Source organism: Elaeis guineensis, chromosome 1 (assembly GCF_000442705.2).
Source record: "Elaeis guineensis isolate ETL-2024a chromosome 1, EG11, whole genome shotgun sequence".
Lineage (NCBI taxonomy): Eukaryota > Viridiplantae > Streptophyta > Magnoliopsida > Arecales > Arecaceae > Elaeis > Elaeis guineensis.
In genome coordinates this window covers 10,230,341-10,256,493 of record NC_025993.2, presented here as the reverse complement: position 1 = coordinate 10,256,493, position 26,153 = coordinate 10,230,341, and the positions used below count along the sequence as shown (strand labels likewise).

Here is a 26,153-nt window from a genome sequence, read left to right as displayed (position 1 = left end):
AGAGATGGTAAAAAAATTGATGGATTTTATATTTATTTTTTGGAGAAAAAAGATAAAATAAATGCTATGAGAATTGGTATTTGGTAAGTTTTGAGTAATGATAATCTATATTTGATAAAAATATTTTTAATAAAATATATATATAATTATTAAATTTATTTTAATATTTTTTTTAAATTCATTCAATAAAAAATTTTTGTCAAGAAATTAAGATGTAAAAGATATTATGTAAAGAGATATATAATCATAGTCATTATAACAAACTAATTTGAGATGATAATATTACCATAGTATAAAAAAATTATTTTTTATTAATTGATATATTTATAAATTTGACTATATTGCTATATAGGATTATTTTCAATCAAATATGATAATCTTTTTTTTCATGTTATTTTTTAAAATAATTTTTCTGCCAATTAAATATACTAAAAATAATTTTTTATAATTATTTTTTAGATAAATAATTTTTAAAAATTATCAAATTATATCTTAATTTGATATATCCCAATCAAGAGAACTCAACGGATGATACGGAGAGTGACAATTAGATTGGCCGACTAGACCTGATCCGTCTAATAATTATAATAATTATACCTCGCAGGGACGACTGGTAGCCGCCTCTGTTTTTGGAAAATTTTAGTTAAATTTTCGTCAGCCACGGCGCGGTCCCAGACTTTGCTGGCATAGTTGACAATGTCAATGTGGTTGCTTCGCCTGGACTCTTCCCTCTCCCTCTCGCCACCTGTTCGACGAGACGCCACCTTTCTCTCTCTCTCTCTCTCTCTATATATATATATATATATATATATTATTTCATGCATTTGTTGGTGGGCAAAGAACGCAAGCAAATTGAAATAAACTGGGCAGACCAAAGCCCATGGTTGATCGTCTAATTGACTCCTCTTGATCGGCACATGATATGAAACCTACAGGCCAAGTAACCATGCATGGACATCATATGCTTTCAACTTTCATACGATCTCTCTCTTCCAGTCGTAAGCTTAAGACGTGTCAAATTTAGATTAATTGTTATACTATGTTCTCACATTAAGCAACTCAAGCCGTGCACCCAATGCATTAATGCACACCTTTCTTGACCGAGAGATCTCAACATATAGACAACGAGCATTAATCGATCACTGACATATGAAAGGAGCTACTTCATCGAAGGTCGACCTCCTCTAGAAGGTTCAATATATACCCGGTATATATCTTTTTGCAAACAATTTTTATTCTGCGACTAGACAACGATGTCCCAACGTTTGATGGAAAGAAGTCATGACCGGTCTACCATTCCACGTCACACACTCTCTCTCTTATTCAATTCAAATTAGTTGGAGGTGGTTGCACTCAACCCCAAACCGCGCAAAGGAGCATCTACGAAACCAAAAGCTCTATATAAACCAAGAAGCCACCTCATTTGAGGCATCATTAAACTGCACCATCTTGAGTTCATATTGTCTCATCCCTCTCTTTATTGATCTATTCTAATGGCTGAAGAAAACAGTGCCAGATGCCCGGCCGCAGCTCGTCCACCGCCGGCGAGGCAGCCAAGGATGATGATGCCACCGTTCGAATCGTTTATACGGACGTGCCTGAGGGCGAGGATCCTGAGGCCTTTGACCTCCGGACCGTTGCCGCAGTCCTTGGCAGGTCACCACTCTCTCTCTCTCTCTCTCTCTCTCTCTCTCTCTCTCTCTCTGTGGTATCTCTAAAGACGTTATATGTGATCGTTTGCAGTGAGGAGGCCGCGAAGGAGGCTTTGATCTACCACTACAAGGAGGCAGCAAGCGGGTTCGCCGCCAAGCTGACTTCAAAGCAAGCCCAAGAATTGTCGAGTGAGTTAATTCATTTCTTTTGTTTTCTTTTCCCTCTGAAGTATTCTTAGGATTCAGATGCTTCATTTTTTATGCATTTTGGGTGCTGGGTAAAAAAAGGAGGTAGCAGAACGCTTTTATTTGTTGTTTGTTTACATAATAAGTTTAATTATTTATTTATATATTGGTGAAACGGATGCGTTACATTAAAGTAAACATGAATATTTACATTCTAAAAATCAAAAAATTAAATATCTAAAAATTAAATAAATAAATCAACCATAAATTTTTATAATATTAATTCTGAATATTCAGTCATGCCATCCAATCAGTAACATTATTAGCCTCCCCAAGTAATGTATTTTTTTAATACTTTATGAATATATTTTGATAACATGCAGTTTATGTTATGTCCATGTTTTAAGCATTGATTTTCGTGTACTTTTAAAATTGTGCTTTTGAATTGCCAATTTGACCGTTTGGTTGTGTTTGCGTATTTAATATTCAAGACTTTTCAACGTAAGAACTCTTCAGCGTCACGGAAGTTCATATCTCGGCTCTTGACCATCTATTGTTGGTGAAGCTTGACACCGGCTTTTATATATATATATATATATATATATATATATATATATATATATATATATATATATATATATATATATATATATATATATATATATCTTAAAACTGCAAATTAATTCAAGATTCTTTGAAATAATTAGTTTTCGTCAATTTATTATAAATTGAAATTCATTCTTTTTATTTTTTTTTTTTAAATTTTTGGGTAGAGTTTGAAATTCCTTCTTTGATATGACTCCTTTGAGTATAAAACGTGGATATTGTAGTCTCCACAACCATATTTTTTTCGTTTATTTTTCATATTTTTCTTTTTCGGTCAAATATTTTTCTTTATTTAATTTCCAAAGTGGCCTGTTCCTTTTGGGACAATAGGAGGTTGTCATGTTGAACTTTTGCCGTTAATTTTTCCTCTTTTTCTCGTCCATGCTGAATAGATTTGTAGAGATATTATTGGTTGCATAGCTGAAATGAGTGATATAGAAAGCACGTTATACCTTAACAACTCAATCTATATTGAGAAAAATATAAAAATAGTCTTTTATGGATTTTATAAATTTTTTTATTTATTAAATTATAAATAATTGAACTGTTCAAGCATAGTTTTTTATTGGAAATGCACCATCTTAGAGAAATCTAGAATTTTTGATTACCAATTATGGGGGGTGTGACTAATGATACAAACCTAATTCACAATTCATTTTATTCAAATCATTCGAAACTTGGCATTAACTTAATTTTCAATAACAAAAAAGCATCGTTTTGGTGTCGAAATATGAATTTGGTGGCATTTTCATGAAAATTGTTAGATATGTTTTGCAATTAATGCTTTAAGCCTCTAATTTGAAATTATCCCTTGGATGATCATATTGGCAATTCTCAATGTTCTGGGATATGATTATCTCAGTCTATATCAGTTTATGAGGGCTGCCTTTTGCACATTAAAACTGAAGGAAGAAGAAAAAATGAAAAGCCTCTAATTTGTAATCCATTGTTTTGGTTGCTCATAGCACAACCTCAAGTTTTATTGTTAAAATTCACTCTTTTGCCAATTTTATCCTTATTGTTCCAGTTTTGCATGGCACCTCTTGAGAGGCATTAATTAATATCTTTTGTAATTATTGTTCTGAAACCTCTAATTCTTCTTGAATTCATTTGGTAATTGTGCAGAGCAACCAGGGATTCTTCAAGTTGTGCCAAGTCGCACCCTCCAGCTTAATGAACCTGCCACGGTCCAGACAATCGGCGTTCTGTGAACGTTCTTGGTGGAGAAGGCTCTAGCTTTGGGCATTATACTAACTTTTTATTCAGCATTATTCCTGCATTGTATAGTATTAAGCAGCAGAGATCTATGTATTTATTTATGTGAATGTTCGTGAATATGAGATGGTACTTGGTGTGACTTATTTGAATTGATTCATATATTAATCTTATTTTGGTTTGAGAGCAGTGTAGATTTTACACTAGGAATCTCTAGGTAGAACATATTGCTGGGATACATATTTTGATGCCACAAGTCCTGGAGTTTTGAAGAAATATTGGTATTTATTAATGCATAAAATCCATTATCGTTTTCCCTTCACATCCCAGTACAAGGATCATACATATATGCTCTATTAAGATACTCCTATACATGGTTAATGGATATCAACTGGTGTTGTTGGTAAAGTCATCAGACTGCAATACCCAACAACGAGCATTTGAATCCCACTGATCAGAAGGTGGCTGGGTGGGAGATAACCCTACCTCTTTAAAGAAAGAAAGAGAACAAGCATTGTTGCACTTGCAACAATGTATACTTGGAATTGGAGTTCAGTTGGGCTGAACCAAGTTGAGTAGCTAGAGCCTTAAACTTATATACACACACGCACGCACACTAGGCTAAACTTATGAGCTTTCGAATCAAATATTTTGCTATTCAAGTTTGATTCAAAAAATTGTTTGAGCTACTCGACATAGCAATAATCAAGTTGAGTTGGATTTGGATTCAAGTTGAGCTCCAACAGCTTGCAAGCTACTTCACTTATTTGCACCTTTCTTTGGAATTAAATGTTTTGTGCACTTTCATTATGATAGCTTTTAATGATATCTTACTCCTAGCAAAAGCCTCCACTCTACCAACAAGCATAATTTTCAATGCCACAACTTCTCTACTTGAGACCCAATATAAGCAAATAAGCAAACCGAAAATATATATACATGCATTTCAGCTCCACTATCTACCAATCTACCAAAATGTATATAGCATACGTGGTTGCTTTTGTTGTGGTCGCTAATCCTTCTTGTTGACACGTTTTCAAGGAGGCAAAACATAGATCAAGATAATCCTACAAAAAATAGTATGATCATAGGAAATAGAAAAATAATAATCAGAAAGAGAGCTAGAAAAGAACTTGGAGGGGTTAAAAATTGTTAATTTTTTAGGAAAATACCTTGCTAGTTTTCAGTATATTCTCTACAGAAATTTGCATCCCTTTTAATAACTTCCATCACCATTTTTTTTTTGGTGACAGAAAATGAGGCAATTCACTACAAATGAATGGAAGAAATTCCCTCTACACTATCTCTACTGAAGTTTGCCAAGATAGGAATAATTGCCATCACCATTACTTTCAATAAGTAGAGAAATGATCATAAAAAAAAAAGTCAGAAACTGAAATTGATTTCAAAATTATGAATCTTCGTAAACAAATGTTAGTCAATATGGTTTGTATTTGATTGTAAAATATGCATTAATTATTTATTAGAGAAAAATAGATTTTGAGATACAGTGTAGCATAAATAGTCTAAAAAAAATTTTTCAAAAAAAAAAAAAAATTATATGTATACCTTCCCAAATATTCAAATTTGCATAAATATCTTTTCAAAATTGATATCTGCATGTATACCCTCATAAAATATCTTTTTTTTGCATATATACCCATATCATCTAATACCGTTAAAAATTAACGATTTAAAATTAAAATGATTAAAATATCTTTATGGATAAATGTGTAAAAAAAAATTATAAAGATATATATGTAAATAGTAATTTTATAAAAATATTTATGTAAATTTAAATATTTAAAAAGATATTATATATATATATAAATTTAAAAATAAAAGCCTATTCGTATTATTGAAGAACCAAAGCTAAATAGATCTCTGCCGATTAAATGAGTCAATATGGCCAGGTCAAGCCCATAAGGCATCGATACAAAAGCCCAACCAAATTACTTGTTGCCTAACATTATGTAGTAAGTAAACTATGGGATTTGTATTTGGGTCGGGTACATATAATAATTAAAACAATGTTATTATTATGTCATCAAATCAAGTTAGATTCAGGTAAGGTGATCTTTTAATAGAATTAAACCTCAAGCTAAAAAATTACATGATTCTTTCTTTGGATCCACATTCGACCAATAGATTAAATGGCTCCCACTGATAGGCTAAAGAGGATCCAACCATGGGACCATAGCCAGCCCTTGGTTCTCAAAAGCTTGTATAGAAGCAATTTTTTCCAGAGCAATATTAACATATTTTTATTATTATTGACCTATTAAATCCCATGACTAGTTAATAAATTATTTGTTAAAATTTAATATCTCGAGATTCGATCCACATTGAGCCCACAGTGAGGTTCGCGACGAAAAATGGAGTTCAACGAGACCAAGAACATCCCAAACGGAGTTCGGACGGAGAAGATACGTGCTTTTGAAGTTGGCATGCAACTCGAAGCGATAGAGGACCGTTGGCGGTCGGCGAAGCGGTGGCGGTGCGGCCGTAGGCGGTGGGATGCGGCCAGCGTGCATCAGCACGCGGGCCAGGCGTGCAAGGTGCGGCCTAGCGTGGGGCGTGCGGCCCAAGCGCGGGTGTGCGGCCCGGCCCAGGCGCACACGCGGGGCACGGCCCGGGCCCAGGTGCCCGGTGCAGATGCGACCCAGGCCCACACGCGTAGACCTGCGCAAGCCCAGGCGCCGCTGGAGCCTGGTTTTCTCGGTCCATGGTGTGGTCCACGGCCCAGAGCGTGGATCGTGTGGGCATTTTCCATCCATTTTTTGCGATCCACGGTACTATTTCATGGATCGGAGTGCGATCGAATGGCGTAGGTGGCTCCCGATCTTGATCCAACGGTCTGTGGCCTTAATTGGATTGGTTTAGGAGTCCTTAAGCTATCCTAATTGGGTTTTTAGCCTATAAATAGGCCTGTGCATGAACAGAGAGGGGTGTGGTGGCTTTGGCTTGGTTTTTTCACGGGAGAGGACCCGTGATCTCGCGTGGGTGCGGAAAATCGAGAAAGTCTAAAGCGAGAGAGAGAAGGAGCAGGCACTGTAAGCTGAGAGAGAAGGAGCAGGGCTTCTAGATAGCTGATAGCGGTCGTTTCAGAAGTTCAGGAGGGTCTTCCAAGAGAGAGAGCTTTTTTGTGAGGGAAACTTTCTGTGAGAGAGAAATTGGGTGTATGAAGGTTGAGGGTGAGATCTTCTCTTGTAAAATTTCTTTTTCATAGTGAAGTTTCCATGTCCCGTGGAGGCGAGCTCTTTTGTGGCTTATCCATGTATTTTGATTATTTTTGTTTTGTTTCTTCTTTCTTCCTGCTGCATCGCGCAGTACCGAAAAGATCTTGGGAGGTGGTGTCCTGGCTAGACATCCACCCAACAAGTGTTATCAGAGTAAGGTGGTACAAAGATGCAGATTACAACGGTGGTGAGCAAGACTGAAGATGGAGAAGACAGAAACAATCAAGATGGAGATCAATAGTTTGATGGAAAGAGCAATTTCTCCTTGTGGTAGGCAAGAGTGAAGGACGTGCTCATCCAACAAGGATTGATCGATGCTCTCTTGTGCGAGGAGAAGCCAACCACCATAGAGGTGCGGAATTGAAAATGGCTACAGATGCAGGTGGTGAGTACCATCTGTATGTACCTAGCGGATGAGGTGGTGATCCATGTGCTGAGCGAGACTTCTCCGATGGTGCTGTGATCAAAGCTCGAGGAGTTGTATATGGCGAAGTCTCTCACCAATACTCTTTTCCTCTAGAAGCAGTTTTACCAACTGTGGATGGCTGAGGGACAGAGCGTGCAGGAGCATCTTAGTCACTTCTAGAAGATCCTCACCGACCTCTTCAACGTTGGTGAAAATATTGAGGAGAAGATCAGGGCGCTGTTTTGCTAGCATCGCTTCCCCCTTCGTACGAGTCCGTGGTGACTGCTCTTCTAGTGGGGAAGAGCACCATCAAGATGGACGAGGTCACCATAGCGATACTCCAGGATGAGGTTCTCAAGAGGGAGAACCCAGCTTCGAGCTTAGGTGGTAGTAGCTCAGCTTTGATGGCTTCTGGAGGAGTAGGAGGTGATATACGGAGCGATAGAAGATCGCGATGAGGGTGGTCCAAGTTCAGGAGGGACTTGAGCAAAGCCAGGTGTTATCGGTGTGAGGAGTTGGGGCATCTAGCCAGAGATTGTCCTCAACTCAAAAATCAGACGGTGGCTGCTGTAGCGACGGCTGGCAGCGATTCAGATGAAGATGTCCTGGAGATATCTGTCGAGGTATCTACTTTTTCTCAGTAGTGGATATTAGATTCGGCATGCACCCATCACGTATGTTGCAAAAAAGAGCAGTTTGACTCTTTGGAAAACAGTGAGGATACTGTATATCTGCCGGATAGATCGAGCTATGCGATCAGAGGCATTGGGACGGTCAGCTGGAGAACACATGACGGTGTAGTGAGGAGATTGGGGGAGGTCTGATACATACCTGATTTCAGATGAAATCTTATCTCACTGAGCATACTGGATTCGAGAGGCTACAGGACGGTAGCTGGTGGAGGAATCCTCAGGGTGCTACGCGGTGATAGGATTGTGCTGGAGGGGAAGAAGGAGGGCAGAGGATATTATTACTCGGCAGGGAGTCTAGTGCGAGGTGGAGCTTCGGGAGCCAAGTGGAGCCCAGAGCGAGGTGGAGCTCTAGGTGGAGGTGGATCGGGCATGAGATAAGAGACTCGGGAGGATGAGAGGCGACGTCGCAAAGTGAGATTCCTATTGCCGAAGGACGATGCCCCGAGTAGGTCTCAGGTCAAGAGGAGCACAGTATATGATGGAGATGGGATCGAGCAACCTGCTAGACTCCCATGTTTGCCATCCATGATCAACAGGCGATTGCCCCAGGGCATGGGGATGAGGAGATCCAGAAGCTCTTGGAGTTAAGAGGAGGTCGAATATCGAGTCGAGGTGGAGATTGTTAAGATTTGATGCCTCGAGATTCGATTCATATTGACCCACAATGAGATTTGCGATGAAAAATGGAGTTCAACGAGACCAATAACACCCCAAACGAAGCTCGGACGGAAAAGATACGTTCTTTTGAAGTCGACACGCAACTCAAGGCACGTGCGCGGGGTGCGGCCCGAGCCCAGACGCCCGGTGTGGGAGTGGCCCAGGCCCACTCACGCGGGCTGGCCCAGGCCCAAGTGCCGCTGGGGCCTAGTTTTCCCGATCCACCATGGACCGGGTGGTCCACGGCCCAGCACGTGGACCGCATAGGCATTTTCCATCCATTTCTCGTGGTCCACGGTACTATTCTATAGATCGGAGTGCGATCAGATGGTGTGGGTGGCTCTCGATCTTGATCTAACGATCTGTGGTTTTAATTAGGTTGGTTTAGGAGTCCTTAAGCTATCCTAATTGAATTTTTAGACTATAAATAGGTTTGTGCATGAACAGAGACGGGTGTGGTGGCTTTGGCTTGGTTTTTCCACAGGAGAGGACCCATGATCTCGCATGGGCACGAAAAATTGAGAAAACTCGAAGAGAGAAAAGGAGCAGATGCTGTAAGCTGAGAGAGAAGGAGCAGGGCTCCTGAACAACTGACAGCGGTCGTGTCAGGAGTTCAGGGGATCTTCCAAGAGAGAGAACTTTTTTATGAGAGGAACTTTCTGTGAGAGAGAAATTAGATGTACGAGGGTTGAGAGTGAGATTTTCTCTTATAATTTTTTTTTTTCATAGTGAAATTTGCATACTCAGTGGAGGTGAGCTTTTTTGCGGCTGATCCACATATTTTGATTATTTTTATTTTATTTCTTCTTTTTTCCTACTGCATCGTGCAGTACCGAAAAGGTCTTGGGAGGTGACACTATAAGAAAATACTAAATTACCGATTTTTTTTTGCCGACACTTTTGGAAAGCGTCGGCAGGTTGCGCTGACCTGCCGACGCTTTTAAAAAGCGTCGTTTGTTAACGACGCTTAAAAGCGTCGTAACATTTGAGCACTGTCAACGCCGACGCTTTTAGCAAAAGCGTCGTTAAATAAAGAAAATACCGACGCTTTTTAACGATGCTAAAAAGCGTCGGTAGGTTCGTTTAATACCCCCCTCCTCCCGTGCCCTAATCTATCTACTGCCGCCCCTTTAATTTCCACCTATTCCTCCGCAGACCCCGGCCCATCTCCGCCGCCGGCACCGCACCCACCGTCCACGCGCACCCGCCGTCCACACCTCACCTCCGTCCGCTGCTCCCCTCTGCTGCCGCATCCGTCGACGCCGCACCCGCGCGGTCCAAGCCATACGTCGTCCGCTCTCCTGGAAGCAGCCACCCGACCGGCCTTCCTCCTCCTCCTTCCCTGTTCGGCTGCTCCAAGCTTCCCACCATCCCACTTCGCCATTCGGCCACCCCAAGCCTCCCATCCGACTCCTGAAGAATCTAAAAACTAGAGGAAAATCGAAGGGAAACAAAGCCTGCTCGACCGCTCCACAAAAATTTTGAAAGGTAAAATGTTTTCCCCATTTCACTTATTTTTCTTTTCATTCATTCTTCTTTTCAGAGATCTGATAGGAAGGAGAACACCTGAGAGAGGGAGAGAGGGAGTTCTTAGGTTTCAGTTGGGGTTTGTGTGAGGGGTTTCTAAGGTTTCGTTGAGGGGAAGGCAAACACCTAAGAGAGAGTGGAGCGGAGGGGTTTCTTTGTTTCCGGTTGGTGGGAGTTGTGGTGGTTTGAGTTGGTCCCTTGAGAGTTTAATCATCGTAGAAGAGATCTTGAGGGAAGGAGAAAACCTGAGAGATGGCATTTGGTTCTGTTTATGGTTGGTGTTTTTATTTATTTATTTATTTTTTGGGGTATGTGCCATGCTTAACATGATGTTGCATTTTGTACATTTGGATGGTGTTCTGTTCACATGAATCTGAATATGATACCAAATCCATGGTGTTGCATTTTTGCTTGCACACTTTCTTTCCTCTGCATATGTGCACTAGGCCATGCAAGAGAGAATGGACGAGCAATTGATGCATTCTGTGTGAGTAGCTCAGCATAATAGCTTAATTATATAATAGCGGGTTTTTGTTGGATTTTTGGGATGCAAGCTTGAAATTGTTAGCAGCTTTGATTGTCGTAGAGCCGGTAGATTTAGCATGGATCACCCTGGAGCCTGTAAGCTACAGGGATAGAGACCTAATGTTATCGTCGACTTGTATGCGCATGAGCTTGCTTACTTCAACTGTCCCTATTGGACTGATGATTTGGGTTGAATTCATGGAATGCTTCTGATCTTTCCATATTCTCGATTCTTGGGTTATTATATACTTGCTGGAGATCAGCTGGTGTAGAGGGTTTGGAACATGAACTTTTTAGGTTTGGAAATGTAAATGGCTGATTTTGATTTCGATATTATACGTATTTGGAGGAATTATTAGAATGATCAGGTCCGATGGACCAATCTAATTGTCACTCACCATAATATTACTTCTTGTGTGTATACTCTTTAAGATTAAAACAAGGATGACAATTCATCCTGTTATCCACCATACATTTGCCCCAGGCTTTGAATCGGTCCACTGGGGATATCCATCTAATAATTTCTACGTGTTATGAATTATTTTTTCATTTTTTGGGGTGTCAGTTTTCCATCTTTTCTTGTGGGTTTTAAAAGTTCCCAACGTGGACTTTGTTGCAGCTGACTAGGTGTTGTCCATATGAAATAATTTCCAGCTTAGATTTAATCTCAAATGGTTTTCCCAAAGTCTTTCCCCAAGGCCTTTAACCTCAAGTAGAAAGGCCTTCTTTTTGGGCAAAAAGAAAACAACTTTCTTCATGCTTTATGGTGTCTCCTGTATGTTGACGGTATAAAATATTCGGTTTCATATGTTTGATTGGAATTCTAGATACATCATCATTCTCTATCAAATTCAATATTATTTTGAGTTATTATTCTGACTTTTAGAAATAGTGTTATATGTAATTAACTGCATTTTGTTTTTGAGAAATTAGCTGTATATGATGTCGCCATTATTTGTTATTTCTGATCATGTTGACGGTGGTAATGATCATTTTTGTGCAGCGATAAAATATTTATAATTTAGTGAAAATAGTAGATTGTTCAAAGGAGGAATCAGTTTTTGAAGATATGCCACCACCATCAGGACTTGAACTTCAACCTAGCTCTTACCAAAAATATAAAAATAAAAGAAATATTATACACAGGAGTGGTGCCAACCAACAAAGCTAATATATTATAGCTCTTGATGATAGAATTAATCATATACATATAGAAAACTAGCACCAATTAAATATATGCTAATTAGATTTCGATTTTATTTGGCCTAGATAGAGGATAAAATGACATGATTTGGAAAATTAATTATAAAAATTGGCTTAACTACATAAAACACTGAGTAGGTCACTATCTGGTTGGTGTAATAAGTTTTTCATGATCTAAAAAGAGGGGTGAAAAAGAATAGAAAACCAGCACATGATAGCACATAACCAGAATAATATTGAGATTTTTTAAAGATAATGACAAATAAATAAAAAATCTAATATCGAATGATGGTTGGTTCATATGTACTTGTGGAGCGAACGTATAAGTCATGATCATCTTCATCCACACCTCTCCTAAATTATCAAATATGGTAAACATGTATAGCATAAAATAAATGATATAGAGCTAGATCAATTTACAACCACACCCTCTTAGTATCTCTCTATGAGGTTCACCCGAAAATATATAGTACACCCGAAAATATATAGTACAATTAATTAAGGTTGTGATACATGGTTGATGAATGGATAATTTCATAGTTTCATGAATCCTGATTGATTGCTTATCTGACATGTGGCGCTCGTTATGTGGCTGGACCCTGATATCGTGTGGCCTACGTTATCCTTATCTTCGTGACTGATGAAGACTAAGCATCTGGATTAAGCTGGGCTAAGTTTCTTTGTCCACTACTCTCCAAGTTAATATCAGGTATTAAATCAAGTTAATTATGAATTAATTTTAAAAAAAATTGCATTGCATAGAAACATAGACCCGTCTTTTGATTAATGTACATATTCTATTGTATCCGTACATTTATTTATTTTTGTACGGATAAAAGAATTATGTACATTGATCAATTGATTGTCCAGTATGGACAGTTTAAAAAATATGAGTAATTCTATAGGTCATTACCATAATCAAATGGTATGCTGAGGGTTCAGAAAAAATTTGGATGGTATTTTCCTTTTGTTCTTCCTATACGGAAGAACTAAGGGAAAATGCTGCCGAAATTTTTTTTGGCTCTTGTTGCATATCATTTGATTTCTGTAATTGACCTATAGAATTAATGCATTTTCTGAATGGGATAGGACCTTCTTTACCTATTAGTTGATGATAGCAAGCATTTACTATGTAAACTTTATCTAGCTGTTATTTTTTTAGATTTTATGAAATGACTGATATTTTTTACTCCTTGCATTAATATAGATTGTATAATTTTTTTTATTTTTAGATAAATTGCAAGTTTGGTCATTTTTATCCTACAATGGACAAAAGTTGGATAAATAAACCAAGAAATAGTAAAGAATATTTAGATGGAGTTCATGATTTCATTAAATTTGGTATGGAGAAAAGTAGTTTGAATGGAAAGATTTTATGTCCATGTCGGAAATGTGTAAATAGTTCTTCTTTAGATCCACAAAATATTGAAGAACATTTGGTATGGAATGGTTTTTTAAGAGGTTATACCGACTGAATTTTTCATGGAGAATCTATGTTGCCATCATCATATAACCAACCCCTGACTCATTTTGGATCCACTAGCCTACAAGATAATTCTGCAAGAGATGATGATATAAGGGGTTTGATCACAGATGCTTTTGGATTTGATGTTCAAAATTTAGGAGAATCCAGTAGTATACAAGAAACAGTTGGGATGTTTGATGGATGTACGCATACGGAACGTATGCATGTTGAGGAGCCCATACATACATCTAATAATGAGACAGCTCGTTATCACACCTTAATGAAAGATGCAGACGAAGAATTATATCCGGGTTGTACGAAATTTTTTAAGATTTCTTTTCTTGTACATTTATTTCATATAAAATATTTGAATGGATGGTCTAGAAAGAGTTTTACCATGCTGCTCAAGTTATTAAAGGATGCATTTTCAGAAAGCACTCGTTTACCACCATCGTATTATGAAGCCAAGAAAGTAGTAAAGGAATTGGATCTTGGATATGAAAAGATTCATAGTTATCCGAAAGATTGTATGTTATATCGAGGTGAAAACTCTAATCAAGAGTCATGCAATGTATGTGGATCTTCAAGATGGATAACACAAAAAGAAGATCGAGATGATGTACTGAATGAATTGGATGCAACGCGGAGTAAAAAAAAACCGACCAAAGTATTGCGTTACTTTCCTCTTATACCTAGATTGAAAAGGATTTATGCATCATCAAAAATAGCTTCATCAATGAAATGGCATCATTAAGGACGTACAAAGGATAGAATGTTGAGACATCCAGCAGATAGTCTTCAATGGAAAGCATTTGATGATAGACATCCTGATTTTGCCTCTGATGTTCGCAGTGTTAGGTTTGGCTTAGCTTCTGATGGCTTCAATCCATTTCGGACCCTGAGTTCTACCTACAGCACTTGGCCAGTCATTTTGATACCTTACAATTTGCCACCGTGGATGTGCATGAAACAATCATCACTTATCTTGTCAATGGTTATTCCAGGAGATAAAGGTCCACGCAATGATATTGATATTTTTCTACAGCCTTTAATAGAGGAATTGAAACAGTTGTGGGAGGGTGTTGATGCATTTGATGCTTCCAACAGCCAAACATTTAAACTACGGGCAGCTTTGTTATGGACTATTAATGATTTTCCAGCATATGCCAATTTATCTGGCTAGAGTACAAAGGGACGGGTCGCATGTCCTTGTTGTGGAGATTCAACACATTCAATTTGGTTAAAACATGGAGGTAAATTTTGTTACATGGGACATCGTCGATGGTTGGAAGCAAATCATCCGTTTCGATTTCAGAAAGATTTGTTTGATGGTACTATAGAATTAGGATGTGCCCCTATTCCACCTTCTGGAACTGATGTTCATAGACAAATGGATGGCATCAATTACAGCTATGGTAAGCACTCAAAGTCCTCTAAAAAAAGAGGAAGGGATGATGTTGAAAGCTCAGTGCACGAAGGGTTACCAGAGGAAGTCAGTATCAGTACTATAGATGCAGAGGTGTTTCAAGATCCAGACAATTATTTCGAGGATGAAAATGAGAAAGACACACAGATAGCATCTACACAACAGCCAAGTAAACATTTATGGAAAAAATGAAGTATCTTTTTTGACTTACCTTATTGGAAACATAATCTTATTCGGCACAATCTTGATGTCATGCATATAGAGAAGAATGTTTGCGATAATTTACTTGGAACATTTTTAAACCTTGATGGAAAGAGCAAAGATAACATGAAGGCACGTCTTGATTTAAAAGAAATGGGTATCCGACAGGAATTTCATCCTAAAATGCTTGCTAATGATAGAATTTATGTACCTCCTGCATGTTACACAATGTCTGCTCGAGAAAAGGATAATTTTTTGGGAGTTTTGAAAAGTATCAAAGTACCCGATGGATATGCATCAAATATTTCACGATGTGTGCATCTAAAGGATCGAAAATTTTCAAATCTTAAAAGTCATGATGGTCACATATTGATGCAAGATATTTTTCCAATAGCTTTAAGATCGTCATTGCCGAAACAAGTTGTTACAATTGTACTTCGATTATCGTCATTCTTTAAGGCATTATGTTCCAAAGTTATTGATCCTCGAAAACTTGATCAGTTAGAATCCGATATTGCAAATACACTTTGCCAGATGGAAAAGATTTTTCCTCCTAGATTTTTCACTATTATGGTACATCTGCTCATTCACCTAGCTTCAGAAGTTAAAGTTGGTGGACCGGTACATTATAGATGGATGTATCCTATTGAGAGGTATTATTGCAAACCTTAAATCTTTTGATAATTTTATTAGAAACAACAGCATACTGATATTTTAATAAATATTTAATTCTTGAAGGTATCTTGTGCGTCTTAAAGATTATGTGCGAAATAGAGCCTATCCCGAAGGCTCGATTGCTGAAGCATATATTGCGGATGAATGTTTGACATTTTGTTCAAGATATCTTCAAGGTGTAGAGACTATTTTTAGTCGACCTCAACGGCATAATGACTTTGTGAAGAATACAGAACTGTATAAGTTCTTAACTGCTGAAAAATTTTTGGGAAGAGCTGAAAGTATTGTACTTGATCAAAAATTCTTAGCACAAGCATATCGTTATGTGTTACTTCATAGTGACATAATATCTGATCATCGCAGGTTAGTATATTTAAGGAATGACATCAAAATTTAAATTTTATATTAGATATAATGTTCTAAATGATATATTTATATTTTATGCAGTGAATTTTTAATTTATCAGAGATGAGCCAATGATAACATTCGTCCTAATGCAAGGATTGAACAGCGATGGTTGGTCGAGTTATTCCCTATGTGGCTTTCGAATCAGGTGTGATTTATATTTAATTATGGGATATATTAATTTTTGATACATATTTAATATCAGATAACTCAACAGTACTTCGTCATATCATTTTTTTTAGGTATCAAAGATGATGGAGACAAATAATTCAGATGAACTAATAGCTCTTGCTCGAGGACCTAACAAGATTGTGAATAGATATAACGGTTTCATAATTAATGGCTTTAAATTTCATACTAGAAAACGAAAGAAATTTAGAAAAACATAGAATAGCGGTGTTATGGTGGAAGCGGATGGAAAATCCTATTATGGTGCACTTAAAGATATCTATGAGTTGGATTATTATGGAAAATTTAAAGTAGTACTGTTTAGATGTGATTGGATAGACATAAACTCACCAAGGGGTTTGAAACAAGATGCAAATGGATTTACACTTGTAAATTTTTCAAGGTTGATATATACTGGTGTGTTATTGAAGGATGACCCATTCATTTTTTCATCTCAAGCTCGTCAAGTATTTTATGTACAAGACGCAAAAGATAAAGATTGGTTTACTGTCATCAAAACAAAACCTAGAGATTTATATGATATGGGAAACCAAGTGGAGGATGATGACGATGACACTTATACACAATGTATGCCCTACAATTTTGTGCCAGCTGATGATTTAAATGCTACGACGACATTGGTTAGAACAGAATTTGAAGAAAACACTACTGTTTGATTGTTACTAGTAATAATTATTTATGATGTATATATTTTGCATTAATTATTTGTTATTTTACTCCATATATTAACTGATTCTACCTTTTATTTATATAAATGCTAGGTGATATCATGCGTCGCAGGGGACGATATGCTGGTGTGCAGTTCCAGTTTTCACAGACAGAGGCCGGTACGTCTTCTTCAGCACAGCAGCCTGAGGCCAGTTCAGCTGCACAGCATTCTGAGCCCTGTCCTTCATCATCAGCACAGCACGATCCTCCTGTTCATCAGCCAGATGATGAGATACACGTGCAGGGTATATATTGTCTTTCATGTAATTTTTTTTTATTTCATTTTATGTATATTTATGATATAGTTACTTTTATGTATTTTTTGCAGACGGATCCGGGAGAGTACGCCCCAGACGTGGATCCACAGTAGTACGAGATGTGTGGCAGATGCGTGAGGGCGAGAGGATTGTTGTGGAGTGCAATCAGCTAGGTCAGCCAATTAAGAAAGCTGCCTGCTTATTGACTTCATTTTTGGGGACTGTTGCTCGGAGGCCTCAGCTATGTCCGTTGGGCTATGCAAAATGGAATGACATGCTTCCAACGTACAAAGTTGAGCTCCTCCGAGTTATAGAGGTAATGAATTGATGTTCATACTGTATATTAATTGTTAATCATTTATATAATTTATTTCATTTAACTTTTTTTTTATAGAGCAAGTTTGTTCTCCCTCCATCCACTTATGATTTTATAATGATGTCTCTCAACCGCAAATGGAAAGAATATAGAGCACAATTGAAGAAGGACTATATGAGACAGGGTATGACAGAGGAGGAGGTTGCTAGGAATTGTCCTCCTGATGTATCCCCTCATCAGTGGATGGAGTTGGTTCATTATTGGTTCTCCGAGAGGGCACAGGTATATTATCTGCTTATTATCTTTTTTTTCTAAATATTTTATAAAAATATTGTTTTTATTATATATTATATATATAACAAGTTCTTTACTTTATTTTACAGACTTATTCTGCTATTGGTAGAGCTGCACGAGCAGCTCAGTCTGTTCCTCATACATCAGGGTCGAAGAGTTATGCACGACTCCGACAGGAGTTTGTATGTTCCTTAAACTTTCATAATTAACTTTTAATTTTTATGTTGAAATATTTATATAACTAATATCATTATGTATCATGGACCATGTCTGTATCATGATACTCATATATTTTTTTAAATTATTATAACTGTTTGCTTAAAATTAAAATTATTTGTGTAGGTGGATGAGCATGGGAGGGAACCCAGACAAGTGGAGTTTTATCGGATGACTCATACTCATCAGGATGGTATTTTTGTTCGAGATGAGTTGAGAGATTTATATGTACGGCATTATTAATATTCTATTTTTTGCAATGATTTAAATTTAATTTTGTTAGCTATTAATGTATAACTCTTATTTTTAAAAAAAATACAGGAGAGGGCTACATCTCTCATTGCGGAGCGTGACGACGAGTCCGCAGCATCTACGCAGCAGAGTCGTATCGAGGTCGAGGTGTTCACAGAGTTGATGGGACCAGAGCGCTACGGCCGAGTGAGGGGTTATGGAGTAGGAGTCACCCCCACTCAGTTATCTGAGGTTAGTAGATATACGCAGCATGCTGCAGCAGATGCTCAGGATTCACGCGTTCGCAGACTCGAGGCGGAGATACAGGAGATTAGACAGAGTCGTGCCGCTGAGATGGAGGAGATGCGACAGAGCCGTGCCGAGATGCAGGCCATGAGGGGACAGATTGATCGCCTTACATCTTTATTAGAGATGTATGGTCCATCTCAGGTAAACACATATTATTAAATATATATTTTTGTATTAATTTAATAATTTATATATTTTTATTTATAGATATGCAAATCATGCTTTTGATATGTTTCTTGTAGGCTCCTGGCACATCAGGCACCCGTCAAGACAGCGGCACGTCACGTGGAGACAACGACGACCATCCACCTGCAGATTGACATTATTTTATTTTTATTGTATTCTTATATTTATTTATATTACTCTTGATTGTAATGGACGATTAGTATTTTATTTTTATTTATATAAAATAATATCTTTTGGTTTGGTTAAATTTGCTATTTAAGTTTGCTTTTGGTGTGAATGGTGGTGATTGTACAGGTGTGAATAGTGGTGATTGTACAGATTTATGTTAAAATAATTGATATAATTTTGTACAGGAATGTATGTATTCTTTTTTTTGTATATAAAACCTGTATTTTTTTTTCTCTTAAAACTTTTAACGACGCTTATAAGCGTCGTTAAAGACAAAAAAGCTGACGCTTCGAAAAGCGTCTTGGTAGAGTGGAGGGCGCGGAGTCATTAACGACGCTAAAAAGCGCCGTTAAAATTAAATTTTGCGACGCTTTAAAGCATTGTTAGAAATATGTTTAACGACGCTTATAAGCGTCGTTAAAACAAGTTTAATGACACTTATAAGCGCCGTTATAATTTAATTTTACGACGCTTTAAAGCGTCGTTAAAAAATAACGATGCTTTTAAAAAGCATCGGCGCTTTTCATCTCCACTCTTACATAGGCGACGCTTTGGCGATGCTTTTTGAAACATCGTAAAGCTTAATGGCGATGCTTATTAGCGTCGTAAAATAATCTTAATAGCGTCGTTAATGACCATTTTCACTGTAGTGTGATATCTTGACCAGACATCTATCCAATATTATTCTTCTCTAGAAACTTAGAGATCAATCAATTAAAATTATTTATCTTTAGAATTAGAAAAGTGGAAGTTGAATGTGATTGGAGCAGCGAATAATTTGTGAGAGAATCTGAAAAGAATTTGCATGATTAAAAGCATTTGAAAAATTGCTAGAACAAATATCCTTCATGCATGAATATGCTAACTTGCTCTCGTGTATGCTATCCATATTTAAAGACATATAATTATATTATTGTTTTAGCTAAAATACTTGTTGCTTTAAAATTTTATTTGAATTTGAAGTACATGAGAAGAAAGTACATATATTTAATAGGATAACTTTTAGATCCTTCCGCTGTAACTACAATCATCTAAGCAAGAAGCTCCAATTGAAATTCTTGCCCTAATAAAAATGGTGTTCCACCTGAAGCAGGTCACTTGCATGGGAGATGTATACTTAAATCCTTTTGGTTCAGTGGGTGTATGATATTTTACCATCAATTATTTGCAAGGTTTCAACTTAAGAATGAGTACATTAACATATTATTCTATCCTTCCAAAAATATAGTTAAACATATTATGCTATATATCTTCATAAATGTCCACTTATCAATGCAATTCTTATTCCAAAAATTGTTTGGAGTAGAATACAAATCATATTAGATCTTCACAAAAAAAGAAAAAAGAAACATAGCTTTGAAATATGTTAAAATGATTCCATATATCCTTTGTGGCCACAAGTTTGAGAAAAGTGGTGCATATTAGGCCTAGTATAAGTTGACTCATTTCCTAGTAATTTAAACTTTTGGGGGCTGGTAAATAAAACATATACTTGTGAAGGGCAAGAAGAAGGGCAAGAATGGTTTTGATCCCAGAAGAAGAAGCATCCATCACTATGATTATTTCTGAAAAATTTTTATTTCTAACTAGTAAAACTCTTATTTCTCTTCTTTAGATATGTGATAAACTATTTATATTATAGTTTTGCTTAAAAATAGAATAGTTCTAGCGCATTTAGAGCTCCTCATTCCAAGGCCTGTTACATAAGTGCACCATAACAAGTGTAGGCTTAGGATCATGAATGAAAGCTCGAATACTAGTTCATGTTATGATTCCTTTCTCTCTCTCTGAGCATCCTTGTTCTTCCTGGATGTTTTAGGTAGAGTCGACTCCTCCTTGTCTCAAAAAAGAAAAAAAAAAAAAGTAATTTTGTTATACCAGTAAAAATTTTGTGAACAGATGATATTAGATTTACTGGGCAAATTATGGAGAACTCATCCACTTCAAGGTGTGGTCACTTTCAACATGGCTTAAACCCCAATATTTTGTATGTGATTACAACTTGACATGTCCATGTAGAAAAAAATGGACACCTTACAAATGGCATGGAGGACCCAATACCAATTCTCACTTGTTGCTTCACCAAGCTCCCAACCGAGATGGAAACCAGGTGTCTTGACTTTTCTGGAACAAAGAATATATACAACTTGTTCAATGATAAAGTCCCCACAATTTGATATTATATAAAAAGCAACAAGCAGCAGCTTCCACGTCCATTTCATCATACGTTTCTCAAAAAAAAAAAAAAAAAAAGAAAGGAAAAAAAAAAGGAAAAAAGTCCATTTCATACTTCGAAATAAAAGAAGGCTCATTGCATCAACCATCCTAAAGTCGAGTCTCCAAGCATCCATGAATGGGAAATGTCCCATTCTGGTTGTTTCAGCTTAGCGTTCAGTGGCTGGCCCCTCCGTCATTGTAGGATCACCTCAACTCATCCTTGTTACTTGTATCAAGTTGGCCGTCGGTACAAAAAAAATAAACATCAAGTATCTCATATTATCATATATATATAGCATCATTTGATCGATCCTCTTCTGCAGAACCATTTTTTTCTTGGTCCCAACTCAATACCAAGCAGGTCTGAACTAATTGAACACTTGTGTGATACATTCCTTGAATAGACTTGCCATGAAGGACATATATAATTCTAAGTTGGATATTATCCTTTTTCTGCAAGATAACCTGTGGGAAAAGTGTTGCTAAATTTATCCTTTCAGCTATTTTAGCAATGAAACTGCTAAAGTCAATATAGCCTTTTACAGTAAAACTAGAAATCCTATTTCTTATATATAGATGAATGGTGACAATTGATTTGAGCTCCATATTTTTGCTCGGCAAGTGATGTTGATATATAATAATTAATCTTAGCTCCAGGAACCCATATTTTTAATAAGCCTACGAGAATTGTTAATAGCATTAAGTCAGCCTGCTCCTTAGCTGCAATTATCTATCTCCATCAGATCATATCACAGCCTAGAGTCATGCTCATGTCATACCTAACAAGAAGTTTCCAAGAAATGAGACAGAAGGAACTTGCTGAAAAACAGAATGTGAATGATACTAACACCAAAATAACTTAGGAAGAAACAATAAAGCACTATGTTTTTTTTTTTTTTAACATTTTAATATGTGTTGAATTTGCAAAAGCTAAAATTAATTTCCTTTTAAAAAAATGAATACATAGCCAATTATTTAAAGAAAATGTAAAAGTCACTGATCAAGTCAAATAGTTTGGGAAAGACTTTCCAATGTTTAAATGTTCAACCTTCCCTAAACAAAAGACGATTGTTGATTGCTGGCTATAATCTAATTTGTAAGATTGATATATATCTATGACTAGTTCTTGCTACTGTATTTGATACTTAATGTATGCCCATGTTGGATACAGAAAAAAAACCCACCGCTAAACTAGACCGGGCGACATTAATCATGTCATGAAAGCCTTTCATGTTAAATATTGCAAGTCCATTCTTTTTCGAAAAAAAATTGCATCCCTCTTGGTTTGGTTTCATTGCTTTGCTTTCATTCCATGGCATGGAGAAATAAGTCAAGTGCACTAGAGAAGAAAGATTATGATATCTTGGAATATTCTTAGCAATTGAATCATATACATCTATCTTTCTTCTCCTGCATCAAAATTCCTAAGTTGAGATACTACCTGGTATCACGAGAAAAACAACTAAGCTTGGTGACCAACTTCTCATATCCATATTGCACAACCCACTAATCATAATACCATTATATACGTCAAATTAAGTTGAGATACTACCTGGTATCATAAGACAAATAGCTGAGCTTGATGACCAATTCTCATATCCATATTGCACAACCTATACTAATCAAAATATGATTATATACATCAAATTATATAAATATATTAGCCCTTCCCCCCTCCTCCGGTCAAGAAGGATTTTGTGCGCACGGTCTTTCCATTCGAGGTATTATCCGTTTGATCTATATTAGGTGCTGCATGTTTTGTCCATGTCAGGGTACTTTCACTGGGAGGAGAGAATATTCCATCCTATGTAAGTCCTCTTGACTCATAACCGATGTAGGACTAAAGGTATTGTCCTTCCAACAGAAATGAGATAACTGCAATCCCTGCATCACGTTCCGGTGATCTTATCCCAAGCTGAGCTCTATACAAACGAGAAGGCCCGGTGCTGAGAGGCACCAAGATAATTCCCTCCAGCCTTCCTCTTCTCTCCTTACCATTTGTCTCAGTCCTTTCCAATCTCTATTGGATGGCCAACGTAACACCAACCATTTTGGCCCCACTGCTGGCGAGGAGACGGAGGGCAACGCCTCTGTCCAAATCGTCTATGTGGAGGAGCCCGAGGGTGAGGAGCCTGAGGCTTTCCATCTCCAAAGCCTCGGTCCTCGGCAGGTTGGCTCTCTCTCTATCTCTCTCTGGGTTTAGAGTTGTGAAACTTGAAGACAATGTTATGATTGGTTTGCAGCGAGGAGGCAGCAAAGGAAGCTCTGCTCTCCAACTACACCCATGCAGCAAGAGGGTTCCCTGCCAAGCTCACTCCCGAGCAGGTGCAAGAGCTGTCAAGTGAGTCATTATGGCTTCTTCTCTTTCTTCTCCTCCTCTTTTTTTCTTTGTTTTTGTTGAGATGAAGTTAATTTGAGAAGTAACCTGACCAGATCCGACGCAAAGTTTGTGGGTCTAGGCTGGGTATAATCGAACTTTGACTTGAGTTATATAAGATATATGTCCAACCATTCCATGCATTAAAATGGTGCATATTTAAAGAGGCTTGGAGTTGATTAGTATTATTTGCAACCATAGTTTTTGAAGCTTCTAATCATTTTTGCAATTAAATTGGTTGTGCAGAGCTACCAGGTGTTCTTCAGATCGTGCCCAGCAAGACCATCCAGCTCCATGGAACCAACATTATCTGAACCCTTGTATCGGAGACAATCTATAGATGTTAGATGTTAAAATTAAGGATGTGAAATCCATAGTTGCTTTGTAGTACCAAGCAGAAGATTTCTATATGTCTAAGTAAATCCAGGTGGTGCTTACTATGGTTCTGGTGTGGTGTATGGAATTAAATTGATAAATACCCCGTTTCATTTTAATGGCTAATTTTATACTGACAAGCTTTAGTTAAAACTTAAAGATGTTGCATTTTTTTTTCCTGCATATGGAGTGCGTGTAATTTGATACAAGTCCTATAGCGCCTCTTTTTTTTTTTTTTTTTTTTTTGTGCAAGCAGACGGTCACACCATTCTAGTATAAGAGTAGCCTATTAAATCAAGGTACAAAAGATCCAACGGTCTGATAGCATATATCAGCCTGTCTCCAAACTTAATTCCTAAAGTGTCCTGTCACATAAGAAACAACCCAATCTGTCGTGCTATTCGTCTCCTGATAAACATGCTGAATCGATACCACGGCAAAATAATGTAAAGAATCCAGATGATACAAAGGAGTAGATGTACCTCCAACTGCTTCGTGCTACATATATCCATCCAATGACAGTAGTAGAGTCTCTTTCAATGAAGATCCTCTCTGTTTGTAACTTCTATCTGACAAAAATGATACCTTCCCAGATGGCCTAAAGCTCAACTTCGAGGACTGAAGACTCAAAAAGATGTGAACCTCCAACTGTCAGCAATCTAGCATCAGGGCCTTATATGACAAATCCCGCTCCGCCCCTGCCATCCATGATATTACCATCGAAATTCACCTTGATAAACCTAAGGGAGGGAGCTCCCAGTAAATAAAAATAGCTCTCTGGGTCACTGTAAAAGCAATATGAGAGTCTCAGAAATTGGGATTATCAAGTGATGGATCAGTAACATCGAATTGGTAATACTTCGTAGCCAAGCAGGTAGCTCCTTCAGCACTCAGTGAAGAGATACCATCTCACCCTCAAAAATCAAGCTGTTTTATTAAAAAGCCAAATTTGATAGGCGACGTAAGTTATCCGACCCCCCTTGATGGAAGCCGCCTTCTCCGACATCCTTTGACGGACTGCGCTAAGGAAACACTCCAGCCACGGGTCACGACTCGCCTCCCATGGTTGGCTGCCTGTCCATCTTCAAATCAACCTCACCTTCGAACAACGTAAAATAACATACTCCATTATCTCATCCTCCAATCTGCACATCGAACATGAAGCTAGAATCTCCATACCCCTCGCTCTGAGAAGGGTGCAAGTCGAAAGCCTGTCCTAAGCAAGCTTCCAGAGAAAGAACTACACTCTAGGATGGGCGGCCACTCTCCAAATCCAAGCAGCCTCAATCTTTCTGTCCATCACCGGCCTATACATCTCAGATAGATCCCTCAAAGGAACTCTAGGACAACAAGATCGAACCCCACACTCTTAAATCCTGATTGGGATGAATCGAAATTTGAGCAGTGAGGATCCGATCAATAAGCGGACGCCAAAAAGATGAGTGATCTTATGGACTCTTTCACCCCTGATAGCAATCATGAGCAGGTTGCAAACATGTATATAACCTTCCATCTCACTGCTAACATAAGTCAGCCAACAGAAGAGGGGAGGGCTCGAAATCCAAGCATCTTGACTCACATCCGCTGAAGTCCCATCTCCAATCAAACATCTGACTTGTGCCACAACATCGAGCCCACAAGCACAAATCTCTTTACAAAGGAAAGAGCAACCACGGAAAGTCTGAATCTGAGGCCCTGACTCCATGCCCTGTATCGGCCCTCATTATCCTACTTTATGAATAATCAGGCTGGATAAGAAATCTAACAGTATGTCTAGGATTAAGGCCTCTTTCCTGACCAACAGAGACTGAATCCCAGACCTCTATCCCTTACAGGCTGACAGACCGTCTCCTAAGATAATAGGTAGATCCGATAACCATAATGCCCGTTATAGGTCTTGGGATCATCTTCATGTACTCTATTTCCAATGAGGAATATTTTCTCTATATTCTCTATAATGATATCTAAGTATCTCTCAGAAGGACGAGAAATCCTATTAGATCTACGAGGTGGGGGAGGAAATGTGTGTATTGGCTCAGCTTGAATAGATTCCATGAGTTTTGAGACTCGTTGTTCTTAAGAGATTTTCTTTTTGAACCCAATCTGTCTCTCACTACTTCCATCTTAGATGAATTTTTTTCAAGAAAGATGGCATAGTCTCATAATGAACTTCATCTGGAATGCTTCAACTCACGGGATTTCAAAATAGAAAAATCATGCCCTAATCTCA

General features: G+C 37.7%; 2 protein-coding genes across 2 annotated transcripts; both read left to right on the top strand.

Annotated features, from left to right (window-relative positions):
- Nucleotides 1-1,478: 1,478 nt before the first annotated feature.
- On the top strand, nt 1,479-3,843 carry LOC105037941 (subtilisin-like protease SBT3.17). Its single transcript, XM_010913577.4, is given in 4 exon segments — nt 1,479-1,509; nt 1,512-1,656; nt 1,744-1,841; nt 3,570-3,843. Coding segments are annotated over 4 exon segments (345 nt in total). The 5' UTR covers nt 1,479-1,493; the 3' UTR covers nt 3,656-3,843.
- A 2,191-nt stretch (nt 3,844-6,034) lies between these two features.
- LOC140855625 (uncharacterized) lies at nt 6,035-18,920 on the top strand. The gene is made up of 6 exons (XM_073251806.1): nt 6,035-6,371; nt 17,031-17,222; nt 17,306-17,550; nt 17,629-17,832; nt 18,382-18,741; nt 18,843-18,920. The coding sequence occupies exons 1-6, from the start codon at nt 6,035-6,037 to the stop codon at nt 18,918-18,920; spliced, it is 1,416 nt and encodes a 471-aa protein (XP_073107907.1).
- Nucleotides 18,921-26,153: the final 7,233 nt, after the last annotated feature.

Excerpts from the sequence above, each read along its gene's own strand:
- LOC140855625 (XM_073251806.1), top strand. The coding sequence starts at position 6,035 with ATGGAGTTCAACGAGACCAAGAACATCCCAAACGGAGTTCGGACGGAG. Across the intron at positions 6,372-17,030 it reads CCAGGCGCCGCTGGAGCCTG|GTGATATCATGCGTCGCAGG; the intron begins GTTTTCTCGGTC and ends TATAAATGCTAG. Across the intron at positions 18,742-18,842 it reads AGATGTATGGTCCATCTCAG|GCTCCTGGCACATCAGGCAC; the intron begins GTAAACACATAT and ends TGTTTCTTGTAG.